Below are 25,339 nucleotides of genomic sequence, written 5' to 3'. Positions count from 1 at the left end.
TCCTAAGTGCAAAATTCTGCTTCTGTTGGGTGAACCACCCAGGCTGCAAGAGCTCAGGAGAGGCAGAAATCCCTGCACCACTGTTAGGTGTTTCCAGCTTGGTGGCTCTCTGAGCTGTAGCAGGCTGGGCGAGCTGAGGGTCCTGCATGCTCTGTCTCCACCACAATGTGAGGTGGCATGCCATTGGTCCTGGGCAGGGGACAGACTGCAGGGCAGGGGATGAGCAGCATTTCTGGGGAACAGAGGGGTGGAGGTACCCAACTCTGTAAAGAGCATCAGAGCCCCTTCTCTTTGTTTAGGTGTTGGAAGTTACTTCCCAAATTATACCTAGACCCACCTCTCTTATGAAACCTGGGTTAACCAAGTAAAATATGTGGGTGGGGAGGAGAGACAGAGTGCATGCTTGCATGCTGAGCAAAGACGCTGGAGAGGTAGAAGTAAACAGTGATGTGGCACAAGTCCCCTCTTTCCTGGGTAGGCTTCTTTGCTGGGGGTGAGGTACTGTTATGGCAACACAGTGATGAAAGTATGCAAACTGTGAAAACATGATCTAACACTGGGTTCAGAATATTTTTCTGTTCAGTTCAAATAAAATTTAGTAGTTTGATATTCAGGGTATGATGTTTTGAAAGCTTAAAATACGACTCACATAAATCCAATGAATAATATGGCGGGTGTGGATTTACTAGGGAAGGGAGGAAGGGACCTGAAAGGCATGTCAGTGCCGTTAGTGTTTCTATATGACTTAAATCTGAACATCACTGTTGAGTTTGCTTTTACCAAAACAAGTGTCTGGTGCTTTTACTTAAGTTCTGCGGAAAGAAGAATCTTCACTTAAAACCATGTCATTGGTATCCCATTTGATCATCCACAGATAGCTGAGGAAAGTGTACAAAATGGGAATTTGCCTTGTTTTGGGGTTTCTCTAATAGGTCATTGAATTAAGTATATAATTTTCATGGATTTGAAGAGGGACAAAGATACCTCCTTTAAGTAGTAAGGGGGAAATGTACTAAGATCTAAATGGCGATACCTTTAATTGCACTGTGTAGTACCACAGTTTATAAGTAGTTCCCTTACATCATGAGGACTGCTTCTGGGGCAAGCTGAAACTCAGTGTTAGTTAGTCTATCAACATTTCTACTGAGTCAATAGGTAAAAGCTACCTGGAGTTTGATTTGCAAGTTAGTGTAAATGTGAGAACAGATGATGAAATAAAAGAAGTCAATGCTGAGGGAAAAGATTTTTTTTTCTGATACTGCCTTGCTGCTTTAAAAGATGAAAGAAGTTCAAGGTTATGGGCAAAAGGAAACCTCTTGCATGAGAAATGGGAATTTCCAGGCTTTTAGGGAGGCTGGAGAAAAAAACAGTTTACTTTAAATGATATTCATGTTCCTACATTTTTCCATGTCTTCTAGGTCCCTGATTTATCAATCCCAATTTATTAGCAGTTGTTTGATGTTCTTGTTACTAAGCAGTACTTTACATTATTTACATTAAATATTTTTATTATTTTAAATTGTTTTAATGGTCCCCTACCCCCTGCACGTGCAGAAAAATGCTCCCTGCCTGTCCCAACCCCCCTGTACTTTATTACCGGACATGGATAAGGGATCCCAGAAGATCCACGCTCTGAAGTGCTGTTAATTGAGCGCCTGGACCAGATTTGCAGCTCTTGTAAATCGGCAGAACTTCAGTGAAATTATACTTATTTATATGAGCTCCAAATCTGTCCCAATCCTGCTGTATGTTTCTAAATTGGGAAGAAGGGATTGTGGAAATCCCTGATATCTTGGGTGGATAATGGGACTGTGCAAGAGCACATCCCAGAGTTCTTATTTTGGGAAAATCGTCCATTACAGATAAAGACCAATTTTCCATGAGAATTTTAGGGCTGTTTTCTCCTGTATGAAATATATCCTAAACAGACTGTGTGGAAACAGAAATGTCTTAGAGCTTCAGCTTTACTGGTTCTTGACGAGGTCTGGGGAAGGAAAGATGCTTATCAGTCTATAAAAAGATAAGAGATTTCTACTGAAAATAAACTTTTAAGATACAATCATGTGACTTTTGTTTCTTTGCTTATGCAGCTGCCTTGGGATCTGAGCTCCTGGTAAACACATTGGCCTGTTAAAGGACATGATTCAGACTGTCCCAGATCCAGCAGCTCACATCAAGGTTAGTTTCCTGTTTATTGTGAGTCCTCAGATGTTTTGAGAGTGATAAAATGAAAGAATATGTATACATACTGCAGGTTTTCTTGCATGTTTAGAAATTGTGCTACTGCACAACACTGGCTGTTTATTCCTCAATATTTATATGCTATTGTCTGAGTCAGTCCTGTAGTCTTTGTTGCTGACACCTGTATGGTGTGCTCTGAAGTATGTGGATATTTTGAGGAAAACTTTTTCTAAGATTAAAATCCCTTGATCATCCTTTAATGTTTGGTATGCTTGATAAAATACTTGAAAAATACTGAATTCATATGTCCCCAGTTCTGCTCCATGAAAGCCAGTGGCAAACATTAAGTTCAACCGGAGGAGGAAAATGAGCATAATGCAAAAATTCAGGGCCAAAGAAACATCCTGTTGAAAAGATTCAGTGCATAGTTTAATGTAAGTCATAGGAGTGTAGACATTGAACTGTGCTTTTGCCTTTAAAAGCAACATTGTTTTTGCTTCGTTTTGCTACATTTCAAAAACTGTTGTGTTTTTACTTTATTGTTGTTGCTACGATTACTGTTACTGTGTCCTTCTTATCCTTCTTCACTGAAGACTAGGAACCTGCTAGGCTTAGCAGGCATAGCTGATGATGTGTTGCTAAGAACAAGACATTTCGGGGCACTGCACATAAACAACAGCATCTGAGCCTCACAAACAGACTGGTTTGGGGGATACTCTATTTCTGCCTCACTATTTCATCATCTAGGGGTTTTGTTTGGAAATGGTTTCCTGACTGCTTCTGGAGAAGAAAAAGCAATTCTGTTTCACAAAATAAAAAGATAGTCTTATAGCAGTGTCTTAGGTGGGAAAGCCTGTTTAGTGATACTTACATACAAATAATATGATGAAATTGCACTTACCATTCACATGGATTTTGCTGTCTAAAATACTGCTAGTGTAATAAGTTTGCTATAATCAAAAAAATAGAGCAGCCATGCTAAGCAGGCTCTAAGTGAAAAGTTTTCTTTTACTCTTTCTGACTGCTTTTCTGTCTGTCTTTCTGTCTTTCCTTGAAGTTACATTTTCTACAACTTCTTTCATGGAGTTTCTTCTCAGTCGACTGCTATTTACCAGTCAGCAGCTCTCTATAGAAAAGCTTCGTTTTTCAAATTATTTTTAACTGAATAAAAATGGAATATTATTTTAAACAACTCACTTTTCCCGTTAAAGGCAGTGAATGAAAGAAGCTCTCTATATAACTCCCTACAGCATTTTTGAATTGTGTTTAGATACTAGAACGACTGGCAGTAGTGTGAGAGCTTGTCCCTTCCCTCCAAGTTTTCCAAAACCCAGCATTTTAACAGTTTTCAGTTGTTTTTATGAAAAGAGCAGAACACCCCCACTGAAAGCAGTCATGCCTCAACCTGTCTTGTCACCTGGATTTCAACCAGTAAGACTTCAAAAATATTAAGCGGATTTAGTTCCTCTTCATGCTGTTTAAGTTTCCACAGTGCAAGAATAACATTAAGAAGAACTCAGTTTCATGCTTTCTGCCAAAACTGGTATTTGAAATAGGTTTTTTTAACCATGGGAGTTTGTGAGGGGAAGGCTGGGTATGCATGCATCTTGTTACATCAACTAAAAGAGAGCTGCATAAAAATCTCTCTAGTTACGTGTTCAAGGGAACCTGTAGGAGGCTATTTTCACCAGAACAGCACACAGAAGTTGCTGTTACATTGAAAAAAGGGTGCAAGGAAGGCAATTACTTTAATACTGCATTTGGGATAGGAAAGCTAGCCAACTAGACATCAAATCCCTCACATTTCTGTTTATGTCGTTGGGGTCTGCTTTGGTCTAAACACATTCTTCAGAAAGCTGCCAGGGATGGATGCTCTGTTCATTTAGACTTTAAGAGTGGATATAACTACATTCTTAAAAATCAGCCATGAGAAAGTATAGTGCATGGGACGTGGGAACGACTATTTGGTGTGATGGCCTTAGCTGTCTATCATTGCTGTGGTGAGATAGAAGGGACAAACTGGGTTCATTACAGTCATCCTTGGTATGGTTTTCTTTAGTTAACTGTACTCCGTCAGGTAGGTCATATGGTATTGTTTCTTCTCTTGAATAAGCAGACACAGCCTCATCTGTGCACATTTAGAGCTGTAACATTGAAGATCACTTTCTAGGAGTGTCTGAATTATTAAGATTTGACAGTTTTATGATTTAAGCTTTCTGCCTGAACATGTGCAGAAAATTAATGCGAAAGATAAATGAATATGGCAATATGAATATTCAGAGACATATTTTTTGCAGAAAGGGTGATTTCATTTGCATTATGTATGTGTGCTATTTTAAAACCTGCCTTTCCCGCTACCAGGAGAAAATGTAACCAGTCTCACAGCTCTTGTGCTCTCTTCCTGAATGAGAAATGGTTAAGTGCTGGATTCCAGTGCCCAGGCAGATCCTGTCCAATTTTGGGAATGTTTTGAAAGTCTTAATATGTGTGTCCTCATTTTGTTTGGGCAGCTTCATTCTGTTTGGGCAGCTTCATTCCATGGCTACTAAAGATTAAGCTTTACATTTTTCAGCCTCAATGAGGCATCCATAATTGATATGGTGATCCTGTGTTCCTGTTGCTCCCTAATGCCTAGTTTCACCTGAGTCACAGCCTTGTGTTTTGCCCAAGCATAAAGGAAAGAAACATTTGATGTGGTCAAGAAAATGTACATGTTCAGACCTTTAGTTCCAGTTCAGTAAAATATGGGGAATTTTGACTGTGATCTTTGAGCAGTTCCACACATGTTTAGTGCCTGTGAGAGGCTCACAGACTACTCACATTGAAAAAGATGAGTGTGTGTCCAGTGGTTTGTGTGATCAGCACCCTAGTTTAATAAGGTTTGCTATGACCAAAGGCTTAAAATAGTACCATTAGTTTGGATTAGTGGCAAACTGTTAAGAAAATAAGTGTTTATTTTATTTAAAGCAAGACAAATGATTTCTTGTTATGTAATATTCCTCATTAGAATGAAGAAATTATTTTTGGACAGTCATTTGTGCAGTTTCTGATAGTTGAAAGGGCTTGGGTACAAGGCGCTCACGTTTGTTGAGGTTTGTTTATTCCCTCACTCTTCCAGAAGGTTTTCTCTAATGAGTCTGCACACCAGAGAGGAGTTTGTAGACAGGACTCTCTGCAACCAACTCTGTCTTCACATCTCTACCCTGCCCATGCCACTGAAAAAGGCTATCATTTTAATTGGGTGCTAGAAAATTTTTGATGTTAATCATAATGTTAAGGAAGATTTTTGTCTATGGTGTCAGGGGATCAAGGTTCTTTTGTCACCCATAGAAGTTTTCAAACACAGCAAAAGTGGATCTCTTATTCTGTGTACACTAAGGGTCACTCTAGAAAATTAACCATCTTTGCTGTGTTGCATGAATGTGCTGAATACAGTTTTCACCAGGAAGCTGGGCCTTTGTGTGTCAGTCTGACCTATTTTGCTTTGGGTAGTTTGTCATTTGGGAGGTACATAAGTATCTCGTTGCTTAGACTGGTATTAAAGAAAACAACTTAAGAAGAGTTATATCTCAGCAAAACCAAAAGAAAGTTTAGAGATGTTTTCAAGAAGTCAGTGGCTAGGTTGTCACTTTGTATGGTCAAGACTGACATTTACATACATGTTTTAATGTGACTTTTTGTTGTTCTGTCATTCATTAAACTCTAGTTCTTGTAACAGTAGTCACAGAAACACAGGGCAAATGCTACCTGGGATTTGCATTTTTTGTTTTTAGTGATGTATGCTTTGTGAATACTGACCATTGAATAAAACTTTTATTTTTTTAAGGTTAAATTCTGCTTTCAGCAGCCTCATTTGCAAAGATCAAATGCTTATTTGACTTTAGTTAGCTTGTGCCATCACTGCGAGGGAATTTTGTGGAACCAGTTCTCAGGATAAAATGAGTTACTGCTGTTCATTTGGTCCTCACTGGGAGAGGAAGAATCCAGGGTATGGCTTGAAGGTAAAGAAATTACTGCATTTATCAGGAATGGAGTCTAACCTGGGGTAAATGGGTATAGTTTCCACTGAATCAAGGCTGATTTATGCCAGTGGAAGATTTCGTCTGTGTATATTTAGGTGGTTCAGTTTTTCTGTTCCTTGGTGATGATTTTGAGATCTAGGAAGACTGAAGAGACTGGTGAATGGCAGCAGCTGAACAGAGGTGCTTGTGGATTGCATAGCCACCTTTTGCCTTGTAGAAGTTGAAAACCAGGGACACTTTACATGCCAGATAGTTTAATCAAAGAGGACATTTTTAATAAAAATTCTCAGAGGACATCAAACACTTCGAGCCAAATTCATCTGGTCTGTGTCCATACAACCTCAGTTGTTCTGTAGATGTAACTAGAGGTTGTTGCCTCTGAATCTATCAAATCGAGGTTACCAAATCTGAAAGCTGTACCTAGTATTACAATGAAGGAAAAGCTGGTTTCTCAGAAGAAATAGAAGAATTACTCTGTACCTGTTTCTGAAAATTACTCCTGAATTTAGCATTTATGTGCCTAGGCTTTGAATTAGGTGGCACATGCACATCTCTGTGCACAGCATCCCATGTTGTCATTGGAAGTATTACAAAACCTGATCCCAGAACTCCTTTGCTGGCCAAAGAATATGTTGGATTTCAAATTGTGGCAGTGTAGAGAAGCTGCTGGATGTACCTAATCTGTTGTGTTATGGTTAAATCTGATTTTTTAAACTTGTATTATTCATTAAGGAGCATATTCTGGGTCTGATATAATCTGTTATTTTTCCTGGAATTGTAGAGTCTCTAAATAGAATCCAAGACTTCATTATGCTGGTAGTTTTGTATGTACAATACAGTCTCTGCCTGAATGGGCAAGGGGAACAAGAAGGGAAGGAGGATAGAATTAGTATTATCCTCTGGGATAAGGAGGATAAAGTCAGGCTTTTCCTTCCACCTCTTTTTAGGATCTTGACTAAGCTAGGAGCCTAGTCTTTGTGGATTCTTTGCATTGCTAAAGCACTTCTTTCATTGCTTATAAAATGATATTTGGGAAGCTCAGCTAAGAGTGAGCATGGAAAACTGAGCCAAAGATACAAAGAGCTTTGCCCAAAGTCACATGTGAAGTAAGCTGGTGGCAGACACATTGCAGCATAGTTGAGTAGGCGATCCATATGGAGTATGTAATACTACTGTATCACAGTATGTCACCACTGGAGTCAATTTGATAACATACTCCCATCCCCTCCAGAAAATATGGAATAACTACTCCTGATAGTTGTTGGCTAATGAGCCAAACCTCCCACAGGTATGAATCGGTGATGACCCTGTGGATGTATTGCCTGCGATGGCCTCTAGCTGTGAGACAGTGTCTTTAGCCCCAGTGCACAGAGGTGAACAAGCTACTGTGGGTTATCTGGACTGCAAACTTGCTGCCTGACAGCTGCTCCAGGATAACTGCTGCATGCAGGCTCTCATCTCGTGGGTTACAAATGTCCCTTGGTGACAGATGTGAAAAAGCATCAGTATCAGCAGTCCCCAAAGCTGCCGTTGCTGAGTAGCTGTAAGTCTCATCCCCTTTGCTTACCCCTCACTGTGTACTTCATTCATTATTCTGGCAAAACTTTAAAAGTTCTTCCCCTGCATCTATACTGACAGGGTAACACCACTGTTTCAGTTTCACTATGCTTCTTACTAGTTAGGCGAGCTGGATCACAGTTGCTAAGTCTTGTTTGAGCAATAGCCCTGGTTTACTCTGAATTCTCATAAAATAAAGGAACTGAGTTTATCATGAATGTGGGTGACACACTCATGTGCACCAGAGCTCGTTCACTGAGCCCCCAAAGTGCCAGGCTTAAAATCTGGTGTGTTATTTCCATCCTCTGTCAGCATACGTGAGTATGCTGTAATAATGCCAGAATCACTACTGTATTTGAAAGCTAGAAGCTAGAATCTCCTTATATGCAGAAGTTGTGATTTACTTCTCAGAAGTTTTGAATTCTGGATTGTAACCAAATGATTGCCATAGAGTTTACATGAGTAAATTCTTCTTTTCCCTTTTTTTTTTTTTTTCTTTTCTCTTGAACTCTGCCTCCTTCTCTTTGCCTGAGCAAATACCTTCTTGCTAAAGGAAAAGAGAGATAATGGCTTCTGTGTACTGTAATTGATGAACTTTCAGCAATTCGGAGCAAATCCAAGATTGCTGCCAACAGCCAGATGGAAAACAGTGTTAATGACATGTTCAAAGAAAAGTATGTTATTTTGATAGGGGATGGTCTAGAGACTTTAATCTCTATTGTTCTGGGGACTAATGGCATGGATAATTCCTTAAGTGAGGCCATTTTTAAACAAAAATTATCTTTTTTGTAGGCAGGAAAGAGCAAACTGAAGAGTACCAAATGCATTTTCAATGCTCTGGCTGATATATATGCTTTACACTAACCCTTTGTTATGTGGAGTCAGATGTGTTCACATCTCATTTCTGCAGTCTGCCAGATGGTTAAAAGTCTGAACATTTCTACTTCTGGTGGGTAGAAATCATAAAATGGATGGTCCTGGAAACTAGAGCTAGGGTGGCAAGCTGAGGGTGTGGAGAAACAAGACAGACTGTGACAAGGACAAAAAGGGGACAAAAAGGCTTTGGGGAAACTGGGAAACAAGATTCCTCCCCTTCCTCTTCCTCCCCTATAGAGCCTGGAGTGGGATGGAGGGCTCCCACATCGCAGGCTGGTTTTGCTGCCTGTAAATCTCTCAAGCCCACTGCCAAAGTAGGTGTCTCCTCCTTCTTAGGTCCTGGCCGTCTAGCAGATGGGGCCAACAGCTCCACTAGCCCAAGTGTCCATGCTGTGTTTCGTGCCGCCATGGCTGTGCCTTTTGCACATGGCCACAGTGAGAGCACTAAAGGGAAGGGGTGCAAGAAAGTCTTCCTGGGGGCGCTCCACCAGTGCAGTGCCCGGGCAGCCTTGGGACTCCAAGAGGCTGTAGTGACAGTCTCCTGTTTAATGTACATTGGATTTGCATTTTACTTTGATCTGGCCACAAATATCCCAAGTAATGGGTCATCTTTAACCTTTCTTGAGAGATTATTTCCCATGACTCATTATCATGAAGCATTTCCTCATGTGTAGCCACTCTGCTCCCCTCTTTGACCAGCCTTTGTATATCTGTTCTCTACAGATCCAAACTCCTTTAATTTCACACTGCTTTTGCTCCTCCTCACCTTCTAATAGAGGGAGATTTATAGGAAGAGTTCAGGGGAGGCTGCCAAGCATCCCACAGCCTGTCCACGTTAGTTCTGGTCACAGTCCGTTTCAGGTGATGGGGGCCAGGCAGCCTTCCCCCCATCACCACTGCAGCTGCATCCAGCCCTGCTGTCAGCTATACTTGTTGCTTGGTCATGAATCACCATGTTGTTATACTTCTGGTAACACCTCCTAGAGCTGGAAGGCATACTCCAAGGGCTGTTGCTCCTGAAGCCCCCAAACAGGGCGAGATGCTTCACTTGGGCTTGGTGATGTGTTTCCTCTGCACATGATGCTAAAAAAATATCAATCGTTTTTGTCTCTCACTCTCCCTTCTCTCTCTATCTTCCCCTCACCCCTTCATTTAGATCTCATATTGCATACTGACAACCATGCTCCTTAAATCTGGAATCTTACATCATTATTTCCCACCCATGTTCTAATCTCCTCAAGACTCATTTCAGCAGTCCTGTTGGTGTCCCATCGTTGATTTTAGGGTGTAATATCTTTTGCTGATGTGCTGTTTAATCCCCTTCTTTAGATTATTAATACAGACATTACCTCATAAACAGTTATGGGCGTTTGATTAGATACTTTCCACCAAGTTGCTATTTTATCATTTGCCGTAAGTCTTTGCCCGTTATTCTGTAGGACCTTTTGAGACACTTGGTGTTTTTTCCCAAGCCAATTCAAATTCTTGCTGTGAAAAATATTTCTTCTTCGGCTCAAGCCAGTAACCAGTATTTGGGTATTTCCAGGCATGTTTCATTAGAAAGAGAAACTGATTCTATACCTTAGGTGTATTCTTAGTGCAATTTGTTTTTTTTTTTTATTGAAAAAGTGCATCCTGACCTTTTTGCCCTAGAAGAACAGAAAGTATGACAGGACCACTGCTGTCCCCCTAAATTCCTGTCTGTCTTTCCAGGGAGCCCTGTATGCATCAGGCTCTACAGTGTGCTCCCCTCACTTCTGGGTCCTCAGAAATACAGCTTTTTGCTGCCTAATAACCTGCAAACCCCAAATGTTGCCCTCCAGATTTACAACACATTTAAACTCATGTGGGTGAGTTTTATGGTATTACATCCCCTACATCCCTAGGCCAGTACATCTCTTCCTTCCAGTGTTTTTTTTGTCACACAAAAGGGATCAATTTCTTCTGCTGCTGAAGCCTGAAAAGAGTGTTTGGCATGTACATTATATATTGCATATTGTCTGTGATTACCATGGATCAAAGATAAACTTGCTGGCAGTCATTATCACCTCCTTGCAGAGCAGCAAAAGTTTGGTAGGACACTGTAACCTGCTATTGCAAATTCAACAGAGTAGCACTCAAAAGGAGGTAGATAAATCTGTGGTGTGCTGTGAGTCTTCCAGGATGAGCTGACATAATTATTTGTCCATACTGCCTTGGTCATATATAGAGATTTTCCAGGAACCCAGAAACCTGGCAGATGTCAGGGCAGTGAATAACGTTGGAGGAATCCTGCAAATGTGAGAAATCCTGTGTCCAGCATGACCAGCCCTCGGGCTGAGCACTGCCTGTGCTTCTCGGGTAGGTGTCGGAAGGAGCATACTGCGGTACGTTGGCTTAAATCAATGGTAATCTTGCTGCATCAGAAATCTGAACATGCACCAAATGTTGCCACTGCCCCTAAGGGAACAGCTGGGAATAGGAGAGGGAGCTTTGTTCCCAAACATGTAACCCTTTTTACCTCTGTGTTTTATGTTTTCTGCTCTGTCATGGGGCCTCACGTTGTGAACAGTAACACTCGCTTCGTACCCTCTGTGGAGGAAAAATAGAGTAAGATGGGATAACTTTAAAATGGCAAATGATCAGGGAGAGCCTGAAGATGTGCTGGATGAGACACTCACCTAACTTTAACTACTTTTGGTTGGTATTTAGTTTCTGGGTCCCCTCTTTAGAGAATGGGAAGAGACCTAAATTAGGAAAAGATGAATTGTCCTTGGGAAGTGCCTGTGTCTTTTCACTGTTAACATGAAGGCTCTAGAGTAGTTACATCAAGCATAGGGGGACTTGCAGGTGGCTCTTCATTAGATGGACTGAATCCTATCTTACATGGCAAATCCTCAATATGTAACAGAACTGGGGATACACCCAAGCCTTTTCCAAATCCAAAAGCAATATAATAACATCAGGATGACATTTTACACAAGTGTAGTAATCCTTTGGAAAGCAGGGAGTAGATGGCAGGCTGTGCAGGAGCAGCCATGTCCCAAACCCAAGTCTGGATGTCAGGACAGGAGGGAGGTTTGCATGGCAGAACCGCAGGTGATGTCTGAAGACACCTGAGGTACAGTCTGTGCTGCCTCGTCAGCAGGAGACAGGTTAAGCCTCCTTCCTCCCAGCCTCCAAGCTTCGTGGCAAAGGAGCCTGTGTAGGTGAGCAGGGAGGGAGCTGTCAGGCCCTCCTGTAGGATCTCTCCACAGAGAAGATATGGGGCCAAGGGCTGCAGAGCATAGTATGCTCCGTGGCATGGACCTGGCTGGCACACATGTCCAGGTCCGGGATAGCAGAGCTTCCCTGCCCAACATTTATACTAAGAGGCCCTCAAAATGAACTCAGAATGAACAAAAAAAATGTTTAAAACTTGAAGTGTAGGCCAACTGAGAATTCAGATTCATTCAGTTAGAGAAACTAAAGGAAGCCACCTACTCCTTAGTTACAGCTTCAGAAAATCTTTCCAATTCTGTCCGAGTTGTCCCAGAGCTGCAGCCAGTTGGCTAACGGCACGTGAGCCATCACAGAGGCATTATTAACTCAGACAGAGGAAAATATACTTTCAGTTATTACATGCTAATAAAGCACAAACTAAACAAATTTAGGCAACAGAAGCAATTATATCATTAAACATTTAACTGCAAGATTGACTTAAATTGTTAATAATTCAAACCAAAGCATGCACACAAGGAGGAAGGGGGAGGAAGGTAATTTTAACAATTGAATCTAATCAGTGCCTCAGTTCAAATGCGTGGCTATAAATGTCAAAATACATAAGATCTGATGCAAGAACAGAAGTGGAACCAGAATGGATGAGCATTCCTCACTTCCTCGCTTGACCAGACTCCTCTAATTGGGAGGAAGTTAAACACATGGAGTGGGGGAACTTTGTGAGCTGGGTTATCTCCAGAGCTTTCTTTAGATACCAGTCGGTGTTCCTGATCAGCCTTTCAAAATCCTCAGGAAGCAGTGAACTGAGGCATAAATTTCAGGCTCAGCCTCATGCTTGCATGAGCCCTTCCACATTCTGCTGCCATTGCCTGCAACAGAGGATAAACTGGATCCTTACTGAATCAAGAGAGGGCTGCAGTGAGGGATGGCTCCCCACAAAAGGAATGGAGAAATTCCCCTCCTTACCTGTTGCTCTTCAAATTGCTTTGGATGGAAGGGAGAGACTGTCGTGGGCTGCAGCAGAAGGTGGGTTTGATGAAGATCAGTGCTGTTGGGGTGCAGGAGGGTGGGACGTTCTCTTGGCTGCAGGGTTCTAATTGTTGTCATAGTTTAAGGCAGAGCTGCTCCCTTTGAAAAAGTATAAATCTTAATCAAATAAAACTGATGTGCTGCCATATTTACCCATCTCACATCTCACTGGTTGTCCTACATCATGTTTTAGCATATAAGTTACATGACAGAGTTATCCAGGGGTTGCCAGCTGACACAGAAACAAACCCTCATGTTAAATTGCCTGCAGATGTCCTCTTCCAACTCCTGTAAGGAACTTCTACCAGTTGTCTTTTTTTTTTTTTTCCTTGTGTGTGTTAAATAAAAGCAGCAGAAGAGGGAGAAAACAATCTCAGTTGAATTTCTGTGCTAGTGCCTCTGTTTGCAGGACAGGAAGCCTCAAGAAGACAATGCAATTTATAGGCAAGCACAACAAAAAACCCTGTGAGGATTTCCATGAACTTTAGTGGACCAAATGAGTTGTGGTTATTTTTAAGACTGAAGCTGACTGAATAATGCCAAGCCTTATGTTTTCAAGGTGAGCTTTACAGAAGATTCAGACCTGAGGAGGTGAGAAGACCTTTATGTTCTGTCGGCTGTAATTTATTTGATACTAGTACTTATGGCTTAGAGTTTTGACTAGACATCCCTTTTGTTTTGATACTAATTTAAAGAAATCAGGATTATATCTGATGGACTTAACTTCTTGTTCTGTTTGGCAGAAATCTCCAAGTAAGATTGTGACATTCTTGAAAACATTCACTGTTTTCATTTACATAATTAGGAATTTTTGTTTTGGTTTTGTTTTCATTGTATGAATTTACTGAAGTTTGTGAACTTTTTGCCTGGCTGTCCCCCTTTGTTGGGGAAATCACAGAATGTTGTTTCTTTTTGCTGGCTAGAGGAGTATGGGCTATTTACGCATAGTTTTAAAATACGCTTTCTGTGAGTGCTTACATGTTCCTCTTTGCAGTGTGATATTTCTGGATGATCAGTCTAGCCAAAAGCAACTGCTAAAGGTTAGTGGAGAGCAGAACTCCCATTTAGGCACCTACATTAAATACTGTCCCTTCAAAAGCTATGAGTGCCAAACAACTCCCACTTGGAACAATGGAACCTGGTGAGTGCCGACAGCTTCCGAAAATCTGTCCTCACACGACTTCAAAAGAGATTGATTAGCATGTCCAGCACACTGTTTTTTTCTGTACTTGCTTAGGTCTGCTTGGAGAATATGAGTTGCGCATGGAGTGTGCTCAGCAGTTGCAGATGATGCACTAAGAGGAAGGTTCCTCCTGGGAAGGTGGAGTTCCAGGTGGCTCAGCAGGTAGGCAGGTGGGCAGGCACCATTTTGCCAAGCTTGCTTCAGGAGAGCTTTGGTCAGGAGTGTTAAACTTTGCTAGACAGGTAGAAGGAAAGCCCTGGAGAGCTACCTCTGTAACTCCCCCACGTGGATCTTTTTTCAGTAAGAAAACAAAAGTAGTTTTCCTACTTGTCTTAAACTGCTTCGGAAGTGACATAAACAAAACCAGAAAAGGCCACTTTGACATTACTGAAATAGGGATGTCCAGATGGGAAATTATAGTAATATAACTCGCATTCAAACTTCATGTCCTGCGTAACTTCCATGTGTGGGCAAAGGAGATAAATTTGCTCTCTGGAGCTACACATGCACTTCTTTCTTTTGTTTAAGCCTGAAACACTTTTCTGTTCCCTCCTGTGATGATGGAGTGAGGCCTGCAGGAAAAGCAGGATTAGAAATTAATGTTTTGGAAGCTCTATTTCTAAACTAAGTTATCTTTGTGGCTTTCTGAATTTTTTTTTTTTTTTAATTCTATCTATCACAAATCACCAGCCTTTTTTTCAGTAAAGCAGACTGTTCAAATACAAGAACAATAGGACTGTGCTAAAATGAGGAATGATTAATTCTGAAAATCGAATAATGAGTTTCAGTTATCGTTGCTTTTTAAACATGGTAAACAGGTTGGGGACCAATATGCTTGCAAATGACCTAAGTCTTCCTTTCCAGTGGTAATCCGTATTCTTTTGAAAAGCTAATAAAAGTGGTGTATGAAAGAAATTCCTGGGGCACTGCAGAACTCACCCTCCTAGGGAGAGAGCCAGATGTGCCGGTTAATAACCTAGCAAGCATTCAAAGCCAGGGCAGTAACCGCTTGGTATCACCTAAGCCAGACGTTCTGTGTCGGTGCACGGCAATATCGCATACTGGTCACATTCACAGCAGAGAGCTGGAAGACATGTGCAGTCTTATTAAAAGAAATAAAAAAAAAAGGAAGAGAAAAGGAGGGGACACGGAGAAGGAGAGGGAGACAATGTGTCTGTCCTGAGAAGCAGCAAAGTAGCAGACACACTCCTCCACATGTGCATTAGTCTGTCAGCCTGGATTCTGTTATCCAGATGTTGGGGTGGATCCTATGGCAGGGACCATGAAGGAAAAGGCTTTTAAAAGAAATCATATTTCAGTGGTGAAATTAACGTTACCAGATTTTTCACATGCATTCACTAGTGTAATTTTTCAGAATACTTTAGTAAAAGAACAAATTCTAGATTTAATGCTTTTTACAGGCTTATTTGGCAGTGCCTCTTCCAAACATAAGTGTACATGTGTGAAACTTGTCAATCACTTTTAGAACCAAGATGCCTTAGAGTAAACAGCATGTTAAAATTGTTCTCAAACCAGTCCTATTGAACTGAAATTGTTTGTGGAGGGGGTCCTGAAGTCCAGTGGGCCTTTCTCAAGGTCCCACTCCTCAGCATCAAACGCTTTGAGAGCTCCGGCCATCACTTCAAAACAGTGCTTATGCATAATAAAAACATATATATTTGCAGTGGCAATCAGACCACATCAGCATCAAAAAAGATTTTTTTTTTAAATCCCAAATTTACTTTCCCAGGTGCAGCAGAAAAATAAATTACTTATGGCATTTATGGTATATTTGTAACTTGAAACTGATGGCTTCACGTTACTGGGCATAACGTGTGCGGCATATAAGCAAACACTGCACAAAAAGACAAGTCCCAGCTTTGTCTCTTTGACACTTTGCTTCTGTGATCGGGATCCCACAAGAACGCCACATGTGTATTTCTGCTGAGCTCGTGTTTACGTTGAGCTCGGCTCAGCCCTGTCCTGATCTTGCCCACGCATGGCAGGATCAGGACATCTGATGGGAAACTGGGGTGCGGTGATAGGAGACAATGTGCATGCCTGACCAGCCGTGGTCATCACTGGGGAGAGGGAGAGCATCTGTGAGTAAACATTTATTTGAATGTGTTAAACAATGTGGTTGTTGTTCTTGCCTGTAAATTTTTCATGAGGCCTCAGGAATGCCAAATTTATGTAAAAAGATGGTGATACGCAAATTTTACTAAACCTCATATTCATGACTGATAAGGAGTTAGTTTCAGCTATTGCAGAAAGCAGAATGTGGGTACATGAAAACTTGAAGAGTGGATTTCTGATTATGCTGCAAATAGAAACAAGGCAATTTTATATCAATATTAGTACAGTGCACTTTGGAAGCAGTCTGGATGTTTTCATACATAATTATGGCTTCAATAAAATTGTAAATTTATAGAGACAGCTGGTGTATCTTTTCCCATGTTGGAATAGTATCAGCTGAGTAGGCCTTGTGGGAAATCTTGTTTTGTAGTTTTGGTAAAAGCCAGACACGCAGATGTAGATTTCTTTGTGGCATTTCACCGTTGGATGTGATCTTGACTCTGCTGTGAATCTCAAAAGTTAGTGGACCTCTGCAGTTCATTCTTGCATCTGTCACACAGTACATGGGGAGGTGCAGCACCACCTAATGAGGGTAAAAAAAAAATAATATTTTCCTTCATGATACAGCCAGGGTGTAGCTCTCAGTGCCCAGCAGAGATAACCAAGCTAGCCAAGGATGGGCCAGCTTTGGTGCTGCCCACAGCAGAGGCATGCTGGTATGATGCTGACGGCTTGCTAGCTCACCCTGCTTGGCTGCCTCACTGTTTGAATTCAGCATCCCCTCTTGCCCTGGGAGAGGGGAGGAGGGGGTCCGTGGCTGCCTGCCCCTGCCCTCTTGGGCCTCAAGGAGCTGAGTGTTATCTCAGACACCCATTAACCTTGCAGTCTGCCCTGCTGTTGAGCACACGCCTCAGATGGGGATGGGCTGAGAGCTGCTGGGGCTCCGTGGGTGAGAGCTTTCCAGGCATAGCAGCCCGTCATTGCACACTGCAGTTTGTCAGAGTGAGAGCCTTGGAGCCAGCAGGGTGTGATTCATCCATCCCGGCAAGGTCTCTGAGGCAATCTGACATTATTCGGACTGATATCATTAATTAATGAGGGCTGAATGTTATTCTTAGACACTGGATTGAGTATTGGGTAGAGAAGCCTATGAAAGGGCTCTTTGATTTTGGAAAATTCCTATGGCACTGTCAAATTTGCTAACAAAATTAAATCATCTGCCAACTTTCCAAGTTAAGGAGCACATCCCTTCTGGAGGTTTGACTGAGTCTCCTCAGTGCCTTCTTGGGATCAAGGGATTATTTGATTCATATTAATGCCGAATGAAAATGATAGATAGCCTCCAAAAACTAGTCATATTAAATCTGTCAGGCAGGCTTTGGAGAAAGTGCTTTTGTTTGTTTGCTTCAGCACAGATTTGATCCTCCCCCACCTTTGTTTGGCTGTGTTTGGCTTAATGCACTCAAGGTGGAGGGGAGCCAAAAAACAGAGTTTTTGTGCAGCCTGGGGTTTGGTCACCAGGTTGTGCCTGGGCTTTGCCCCTCTGCCAGGGTGACCCGTAGCCTCCTGCAGTGGGTGCGAGGACCTGTTCACACAGCCATGGCTAACTCAAACAAACCTCAAATTTAATGAGGTTTGGGTCTGGTTGTTAAAAACATCAGGGTGTGCTCCAAAGCAAATGAAGAGAGCAGCTCCCCTTGCTCCCGGCGCTCGTGTCCTGGGGGCTGGCACTGCTTTTCCCTCCTCCTGACACTTTTCCTCCCTGGAGCTGCCTCTTGCCCCAGTGCCGGCTGGCTGCCCGCTTCACAGACCTTGCAGGTGTCCAGAATTAGCAAAGCCTTTGCGGGCCTCTGGCGGCAGATATATAAATATAATGCTGTCATTTAAAACCCCAGCCCCGGCAGGGCTGGGAGTGCGGGAAGCGCGGCGCACATGTGGGCTGCCCGGCGATCACACATGGATCCCATTGCAGCCCTAATAATGCTGGGGTGGGGGGAGAAGTGCGAGGGGGCCGCTGGCAGGTCAGCCCCCCCCAGTTTGTCTGTCTCCGGGTTGCTCTCGGTCTTTTTGTAAACAGAAGGGTGCCCAAGCGCAGCCAGTTCCTTGGTTTCCTCTTGCTGCCACATTTTTTGGGCAAGGAGGTGGCATGCGTGGCCATCTGGTCTGCCCGGGCGGCGGGAGCTCGTTGAGTAATTGCTGCACTGAGCCCAACGCTTTGTGGTTGAATTAATGTGCATGTTATCCGAGGTAGGCACTTTTGGGATGATACTCACATAGTGACAGTAATCATGTCATCAAGTATACATCTGCATTGTGGGTCAGGTTCATCTTTCAGTTGTAGCATGTTGTCCTCAGGGCAGCTGCTGCAATACGTGTGCAGGCGTGCACACACATGCAGCTGGGAGCAAAGCAGCAGCCGCTTTAGCTGAATAAAGCACATGAATGCTTACCATTTGGGGGAAAAAGAAAAAGTAAAAATCTGTTACAGATTGTGCTAATTATAAAGAGGTTTGACGTGGTATCATACGTTCAGCAGCAGAAAGACCTGAGTTATTTGAATCCCCGATATCATTTGGTGTGGCTTGTGTCCATGAACCAGGCTGTAATCTGTAATTCTGGCTGCTGGAGTGAGGATTTTTTTAGGGATGTGTGTGTGACTTGCTTTAGATATCTTCTCTAGAGGCGCCCTTAAAGCATTTCCTTCCATTGCCAGGATCAACAAACGAGGTGCTGGAACAAACTGATAAATTAAATAGCAACAAGTTACCCAGACCTGATGGTATTAATCCAGGAGTTGTGAAAGGCCTGAAGAATGAAGTGCCTGAGCTGCTCACAGCAGAAATGTAGGGACTCAAGGGAAGAGGAGAATGTAGGAGTGACAGTCTTTATACTTACTTTTAAAAACAAACATGAAAGGGGTGCTGGGAAGCACCTCCAAGCCTTGCTGCAGAGCAAAAATAACACCTGACTAGTTGCAATAATAAACAATGGCAAAGTTATAAATACACCTCCTACATGAATGATATGAAAGAGACGAAGTGAGATGTATTTTCCAAAAGAAAATTGGAAGCCTTCGTTGTACCACAATTTTTAGAATGCACAAAAAAGCAGATTTGGAAGAATAGGTTAATTTTTTTAATTCTTGTCAAGAGAAAAAGTGACATTCAGTCACCCATTAAAAAATGGATAGGAAAGAGAAAATAAGAAGATAATAGTAAACATTCAGTTTTCAGCCTGGCACCCAAAATCAGCATCAGGGTGTCTCAAATTGCATCCTAAATCTGGCATTGTTTAATACATTTAGTAATGAGCTGGAAAACAGGAAGTGAGGCCCCACTCAGATTGAAGATGATATGCATGTTCATGTATTTTTTAGGTTATTCAAGACAAGCTGAAGGAAATATGGAATGTTTCGCCAAGCCCAGCAGAAAGCACTGTGCTATAACAAATCAATATGAAAATGCATATGAAAAAGTAATGTAGGTAGGAAAAAATATGTGCCATTGAATAACTATCACTGTGATTAAATATACTGAATACCGCTTTTGAGACACACTGCATTCATCTTCTTCCATGCTGGAAACTGGTCTCCTCTTTGCTTATCAGTTCCTAATTAATAGTGAAATACGAATCTGCATCCTATGACAACTGTTCCTCATTGATAACTTTCTTAAAGTTATTCTGCTGAAAGTCCTGAGCTTCTGGTACACTTGTATTCTGTCTGGACCAACCAGTGATCCATGTGGTGCAGAGGCTGACAAATGGCAGTGATGTTAATTAATACCATAATCAGCTGTTGTCGCTGCTGTGATGGGCCTCTGTGCTTATGACTGAGCATGGTGGCTGGGGTGGATACAGGATTAATGTGTGTCCTGGTACTGCTTCTCCACAGAATCATTTTTAGTGCTGCTGCTGTTGGTTTTGGTACGGAGTTTGGTATCAGTGTATTTTTTTGAGATACCTGTATAAAAATATTTTTAGCTGGCTTACATTTACTGTCTCTTGCAGTGTAGAAATGTTCATTTTTCAACTTGTATTAAGAGAAGTGAGAGAAGTTCAGTGGTTTCAGGAACGGAGAAATGGAATATGAAAAAGAAATACAGAAGAGTTGGTGCTCAGTGACATATTAGAAACCCACTCTATGACTCTCCTCTGGCCGAGGAAATCTCACTTATTCTGAGACTGTCACACAAAAGGCACTTGGCCACACTGTCAAGTGGTATCCTTGGAAAAATGCTTTTAGTGACCCTCAAGGTTATCTGTGGCCCCTGAAAGGTGCTGTAGTATTCTGTGAGGCTTCTACTCAGGCATCAGGTCTGCATTTGTGTGAGGATTGGGCACAGGGAAGGAACGGCAAGACCTGATGACTGGAGACCTCTTTTGCCCGGGAGTGCAGTACAGAGCAGGAGGAAGCCGGGTGATCATCCTTCCCATCACGTCAGTGCTTTCAGGCATGGCCTTGAACATTCACTTGCAAGATGAGGGAATAGTTTGGCCTCTGTCCCTCTAGGAAGCCTTCTCCTTTCCAGAGGAGACTGCCAAGGTTAATAGCCATGCATGGGTGTAACCTGAGGTGTGGTCAACGTCTTGTTTTTTGGGACCTGGATTAAAACCACCACTAAATAACCACCTGTCTGCTGGTGACGACTTCTGGTTGTTCTTGAGCTGAGCTGGATTTAAAATGGTAATGTGGATGACCCAATTCCTATTTACAGTTTCCTCAGCTCTCCCATGCTCCCAGATATATCTTTACTTGGGAAACTACATAAAGCAGTTGCCACATACTTCTTTCAGAGTTTCCATTAGTATCAGTTTGTGCAGAGAGTGCCAAGTCCAGTTCTCACTTATGTCAGTGAGATCTCAGTGCTCTTTTGAGTTCCCTCAGATCAGGGAGCTGGTGTGGCTGGCACTGGCTGCCCATTACCATGCATTTTGTAGGAAGTGTTTTTTGCCTTACCATCTACCATTATTTCTGTCTTCCTGATGTCCTGTAGGTAAGGTCTATGAAACTCTCCTCTGACTTGCATGCCATGTCTTCATTACTTTGTATCACTGGGGTCAAGACTCATTCCACCTAACTTTACTTGTCTGAAAGCTAAACCTGTCTTCAGAGTGAATGGAAATAGAGGCATATCCAGAGGGTGTTTAATCCCGTTTTAAAATAGATTTCAAAGGAGCCTAAGCAACTCCTCTAGTCTAGATGTCAAACTTTTGGGCAGCTAAGGTAAGGTAAAGATAATCTCACTAAAGGATTTGCATATATTGTTGCTTCTTGATTCTGTAGTGGAAAGGTGCATTCACGGATTTGACGAGTCTCCTTAAACTTTTAAAATAAAAATCGCATGCCAACTTTATAATAGTGGATCAGTGGAAAAAAATTTCTACCAAATATGTTTCAAAGTCCTATCTTGGGTAGTTCTAGTACCAGGTTAAAGGTATCAGAGGTACAGGGATTAGCAATTTGGATTTACAAATTACTAAATTAATTTTTTATGGCTTCTGTGGGTGGTAGGAGGTCAAAAGTGGTTCATGGCCTCATGGGACTGTGACTTTTTAAAGTTTTGTAATTAATTTCTGTATATTAATTTTCCTTTCACCAACACTTGTAGGATTACACATAGTTTTAAAAGTATATTTAATTCTGTCTCTGTAGGAGATTGGTGAAATATTTTGCTTTAATGCTTTGTGTCTGCTTGGCTCTGCCTTAAAATTAAGTACACGCTAATCTTTATTCCTTCCCTGCCCCAGAATGAGGTTCTTTTAAAATAGGTTCAAACGTACAACCCTATTACCCAAGTTGATTGTATCATTCCTAGCTAGGAGTTCCGTGCCTCTTGCAGATTTTAGCTTTTGCTGACAAGGAGGCACAGCATTCCTGGCTATTTGCACCATATGATGAATAACTGCAGCTTTTATTGTGAAGGAATCCCTGAGTGCTTTTCAAACAATTTTTATAGGAGTCACTTCACTCATCACTGAAGTGGAGCCAGTGCCGGGGTAAAACATGGCAACCATTCAGTGGTAACCAGCGTCTACAGAACTTCTGAAAAACTGGGACCATTTTGCAAAATGTCAGTATTTTTTATGACATTGGTCATGGGAGGCCAGGTCCTCAGTATGAATAAATAAACATTTTGGCCTTGCTGGTGTTTTCAGAGTTGCATGATTTCTACCCATGGCAAAACTGTCCCTGTCTGAGTACTTTTCTCTCTCTGAAGCCTTGATTATACAAAAGCCACTTTTGTCTGATTTCCCACTTTGTAAATCTTGAAGCAGCTGTCAGAGAAAGTGTTCAACGTTGTCCAGAGGGGACACCAGTGCAGCCCCTCCCTAGTCCTTGTCCCTGCTATTCACTGATCTCCCCAAGCCTTTTGCAGAGTGATAAACTGCAGTCAGTGCAGGCCCTGCACCCTTCTCAATTTAGGATGAGAAGAAAAAACAGCCTTATCCTTGGCTTATCCTTATAGCCAACACCAGGAGGAGGTAACTACCCAGGTGACCTCTATTTGTTGATCAGACAGATTCAGCAGCTCTACCAGTTGCCTGCTCCATCCCAAGCATGATATGAGGTCTCCCTCTGCTTCAATCTTCTGCTGTGCAGTGGGGAGATAGCGTCTCACCAGCAACAGAGGAGGCAGCAGAATTTTCCCACTTCATGCATCTGTTATGAAGGTAAATTGATCAAGTAACACAGGCAGAGAGCTGCAAGGTGGATGCATAAGTTAAAAACAAACGCCAGGTAAAATTCCTGAAGTAAACAATACAAAGACATCTCAGATGCCTAAAGCTAGAAATCATAGCTTTCTGCCATCACTTAAGACAATTAGAATTAGAGATTATCCCTGTGAAGGTTTTTGAAAGGAAACTCTCTTCCTATGCAGTCAAAAGCCCCTCTTAAATCTGTGGGGTGTTTTCTTGAGTCAGAGCCATAGGACCTGGCCTGGTATGAATTTCCCTTGCAAACACAGCACTCTTCATCAGAGGGAAATCTCACACTGAAGATATGAAAGAGCAGCTCCAAAATAATGGTTTTTGTCTTTTAAGATGTGCAAATTCTCATGATCTTCTAAGTACATGCCTTAACTAGAAGCTGTCCAAAACAGATTTAATGTGAACACTGGGATCTGGTAATGCAGGACTTCCCATGGCATCAGCTGGGCTTTTCTGAAAAATATGATAAAAGTGAGGGCCATGACGTTGTGGGTGGAGTTGTACGGGAGAGAGCATGTGTCTGACAGAATTTTTTCCATGAAACTGGACAGTGGGCTTGTGATTTCAGATGCTTTACTAGATAGTGCTGGTGATCCTGATGAGCAAAGCAGGCTGCCTTTCTGCTGGGTGAGGTTCAGATAACATCTAGCCCCACTGTTGCATACTTTCATGTGGGTCAAATATAGAACATTTATATTGTTTTGAATGAGATGATAGACTTTATCGAGAAGGTAGTTTTGGAAGTGCTGGCTGTAATAGCAGCACTGTTAATATTACTGTCTTTGTCATGGCAGACACAGGAAAAGTCTTTTGGGAACCAGACATCTGACAGGCTTGACAGGGGGTAGCATCTCTTCTGTCTTGCTCTGCATGTGGCTATGACTTGAAACCATTATTTGCTCTGTGACAGGCAAACAATTTTGGCTAAAAATTGACTTGAATGTGGGAGACAAAGATCAGCTTGACACGTGTGGGCATAACCTGTTGCACATCATCTTCCTCCCTCCTCCTCAGAAAAGTTGTGAGGGAGTTTCCTGAAATATTTCACTGACAGGAGCATGAGAAACTTTTCTTGTAAGGAGAGGTGCTTAAAAGAAAGGAAGGAATATGTAATTACATAGATTTCATTTATGCCAACATACATTTTTAATGATTTTCATTTGCAGGTAGCAAATCAGCAATTCATTTTCAAATAGTCTGTTGGCTGCATTACTCTGAAACATTAAAATGTTTCTGTATATTCACATCTGAAAACAAAACTGTATAAGGAATATCTTTAAATTACGATTGGGTTTTTTTTGAAGAAGCAAAAAATGATAAATCCTTTAGAAGGGACTGAGTATATGAATATTGCCATTTTTAAGCTATATATCACTGAACACATTGTCAGGAAAGCAATACAAAATATTATACTTCCCCACTTTGAGGAGTTCTGCTCTCTGAACAGAATAAAATTGAAGTATTGTAGAAGAATTACCTTGGAAACCTATCAAGGAAATAAAAAAGATGTAAAATAACTTCACAATTCTTAATTTAAGTATGGTGACATTTCACAAGAAGACACAGTCAAATGCAATCTACTGTAGTACTTCCAGTCTGCTTTCTTGCACTCGGGCTAATCTTCATACTTCTGGGATACAACCACAAAATGGCAAAAACCAGATAGAGGCACCCCCAGAGTGGCTGCCAAGCCTGTGCCTTCCCTAGGTAAGGAGCAGGGGAGCTGGTGGGTTGTGACCCATGTAAGCATCGAGTCCACGCACCCGCAGGGGAGCTCAGCACTGGTGCCCCACAGGGCCCATAGTGCGGCCACAGCCCTGGGGGAACTGTCCCAAGGCTGCCTCCCACCAAACACTTTTAACTCCAAATGCTGCCCTCTTGGGTGCAAAGAGCTGATGTGAAGTGGATCTGGGAACATAACAGTCCCGTTGCAGGAGAGCAGGGAAGCGGTGGTACTGGGGGGCAGCTGCCCTGCTCTGGAGCAGAGGACCCTGCGCCCAGGTTGGTCTAAAGCAAAAATGTTTCTTCTGGGAATGTTACATAACTTTAAACAACTCCTCCTCTCTCATGCCATTTCAGGGTGGGAAATATATTCTCCTGGCAGGCCTGGACTGCTTACGCTTCTTTAACACGAGGGTGTTTAAATATGTATCTTACCCTCCCCAGGACATTGTTCAAACCACAGGGTCACAGGAAAGCTTAGGATGTGGTGGACAGTGAGGCAGGGTGGCAGGGGAAATGCTTTCCCTCTCAGGGACATTGATCCACCATCTTATGCAGAGTTTATGGAGCCAGAAGGCTGGATTTAACCATTCTCAGTGCACCTTGCAGCAGTGATCAGCATCAATGGATACTAAGTCTCAAAGATGGAATTTTGCAGTGAGTTCTACATGTACAGCCATTGTGGATATGACTCCAGGTTCAGGACTTCACAGTAAAGTTTCCACTAATAGGAAATCATAGAACCACAGAATGGTTTGAGTTGGCAGGGGCCTTAAAGATCATT

At 42.2% G+C, this 25,339-nt stretch overlaps 1 protein-coding gene across 2 annotated transcripts in view; it reads left to right on the top strand.

Moving 5' to 3' along the window:
• The first annotated feature begins 2,089 nt into the window (after nucleotides 1-2,089).
• ERG (ETS transcription factor ERG) overlaps nucleotides 2,090-25,339 on the top strand; it is a 108,429-nt gene continuing 85,179 nt past the window's right edge. Inside the window, exon 1 of one of the 2 annotated variants that reach the window (XM_074858351.1) lies at nucleotides 2,090-2,178. In XM_074858351.1, coding sequence (XP_074714452.1) covers nucleotides 2,140-2,178 — 39 coding nt within the window. In that variant the 5' untranslated portion in view covers nucleotides 2,090-2,139. The remainder of the gene's footprint in view (nucleotides 2,179-25,339) is intronic. The other variant, XM_074858349.1, reaches the window with a different exon arrangement.

The sequence above is a fragment of the Strix uralensis genome, chromosome 2, assembly GCF_047716275.1.
Source record: "Strix uralensis isolate ZFMK-TIS-50842 chromosome 2, bStrUra1, whole genome shotgun sequence".
NCBI classification, from domain to species: Eukaryota; Metazoa; Chordata; class Aves; order Strigiformes; family Strigidae; genus Strix; species Strix uralensis.
This window is presented reverse-complemented; position numbering and strand designations above follow the sequence as displayed.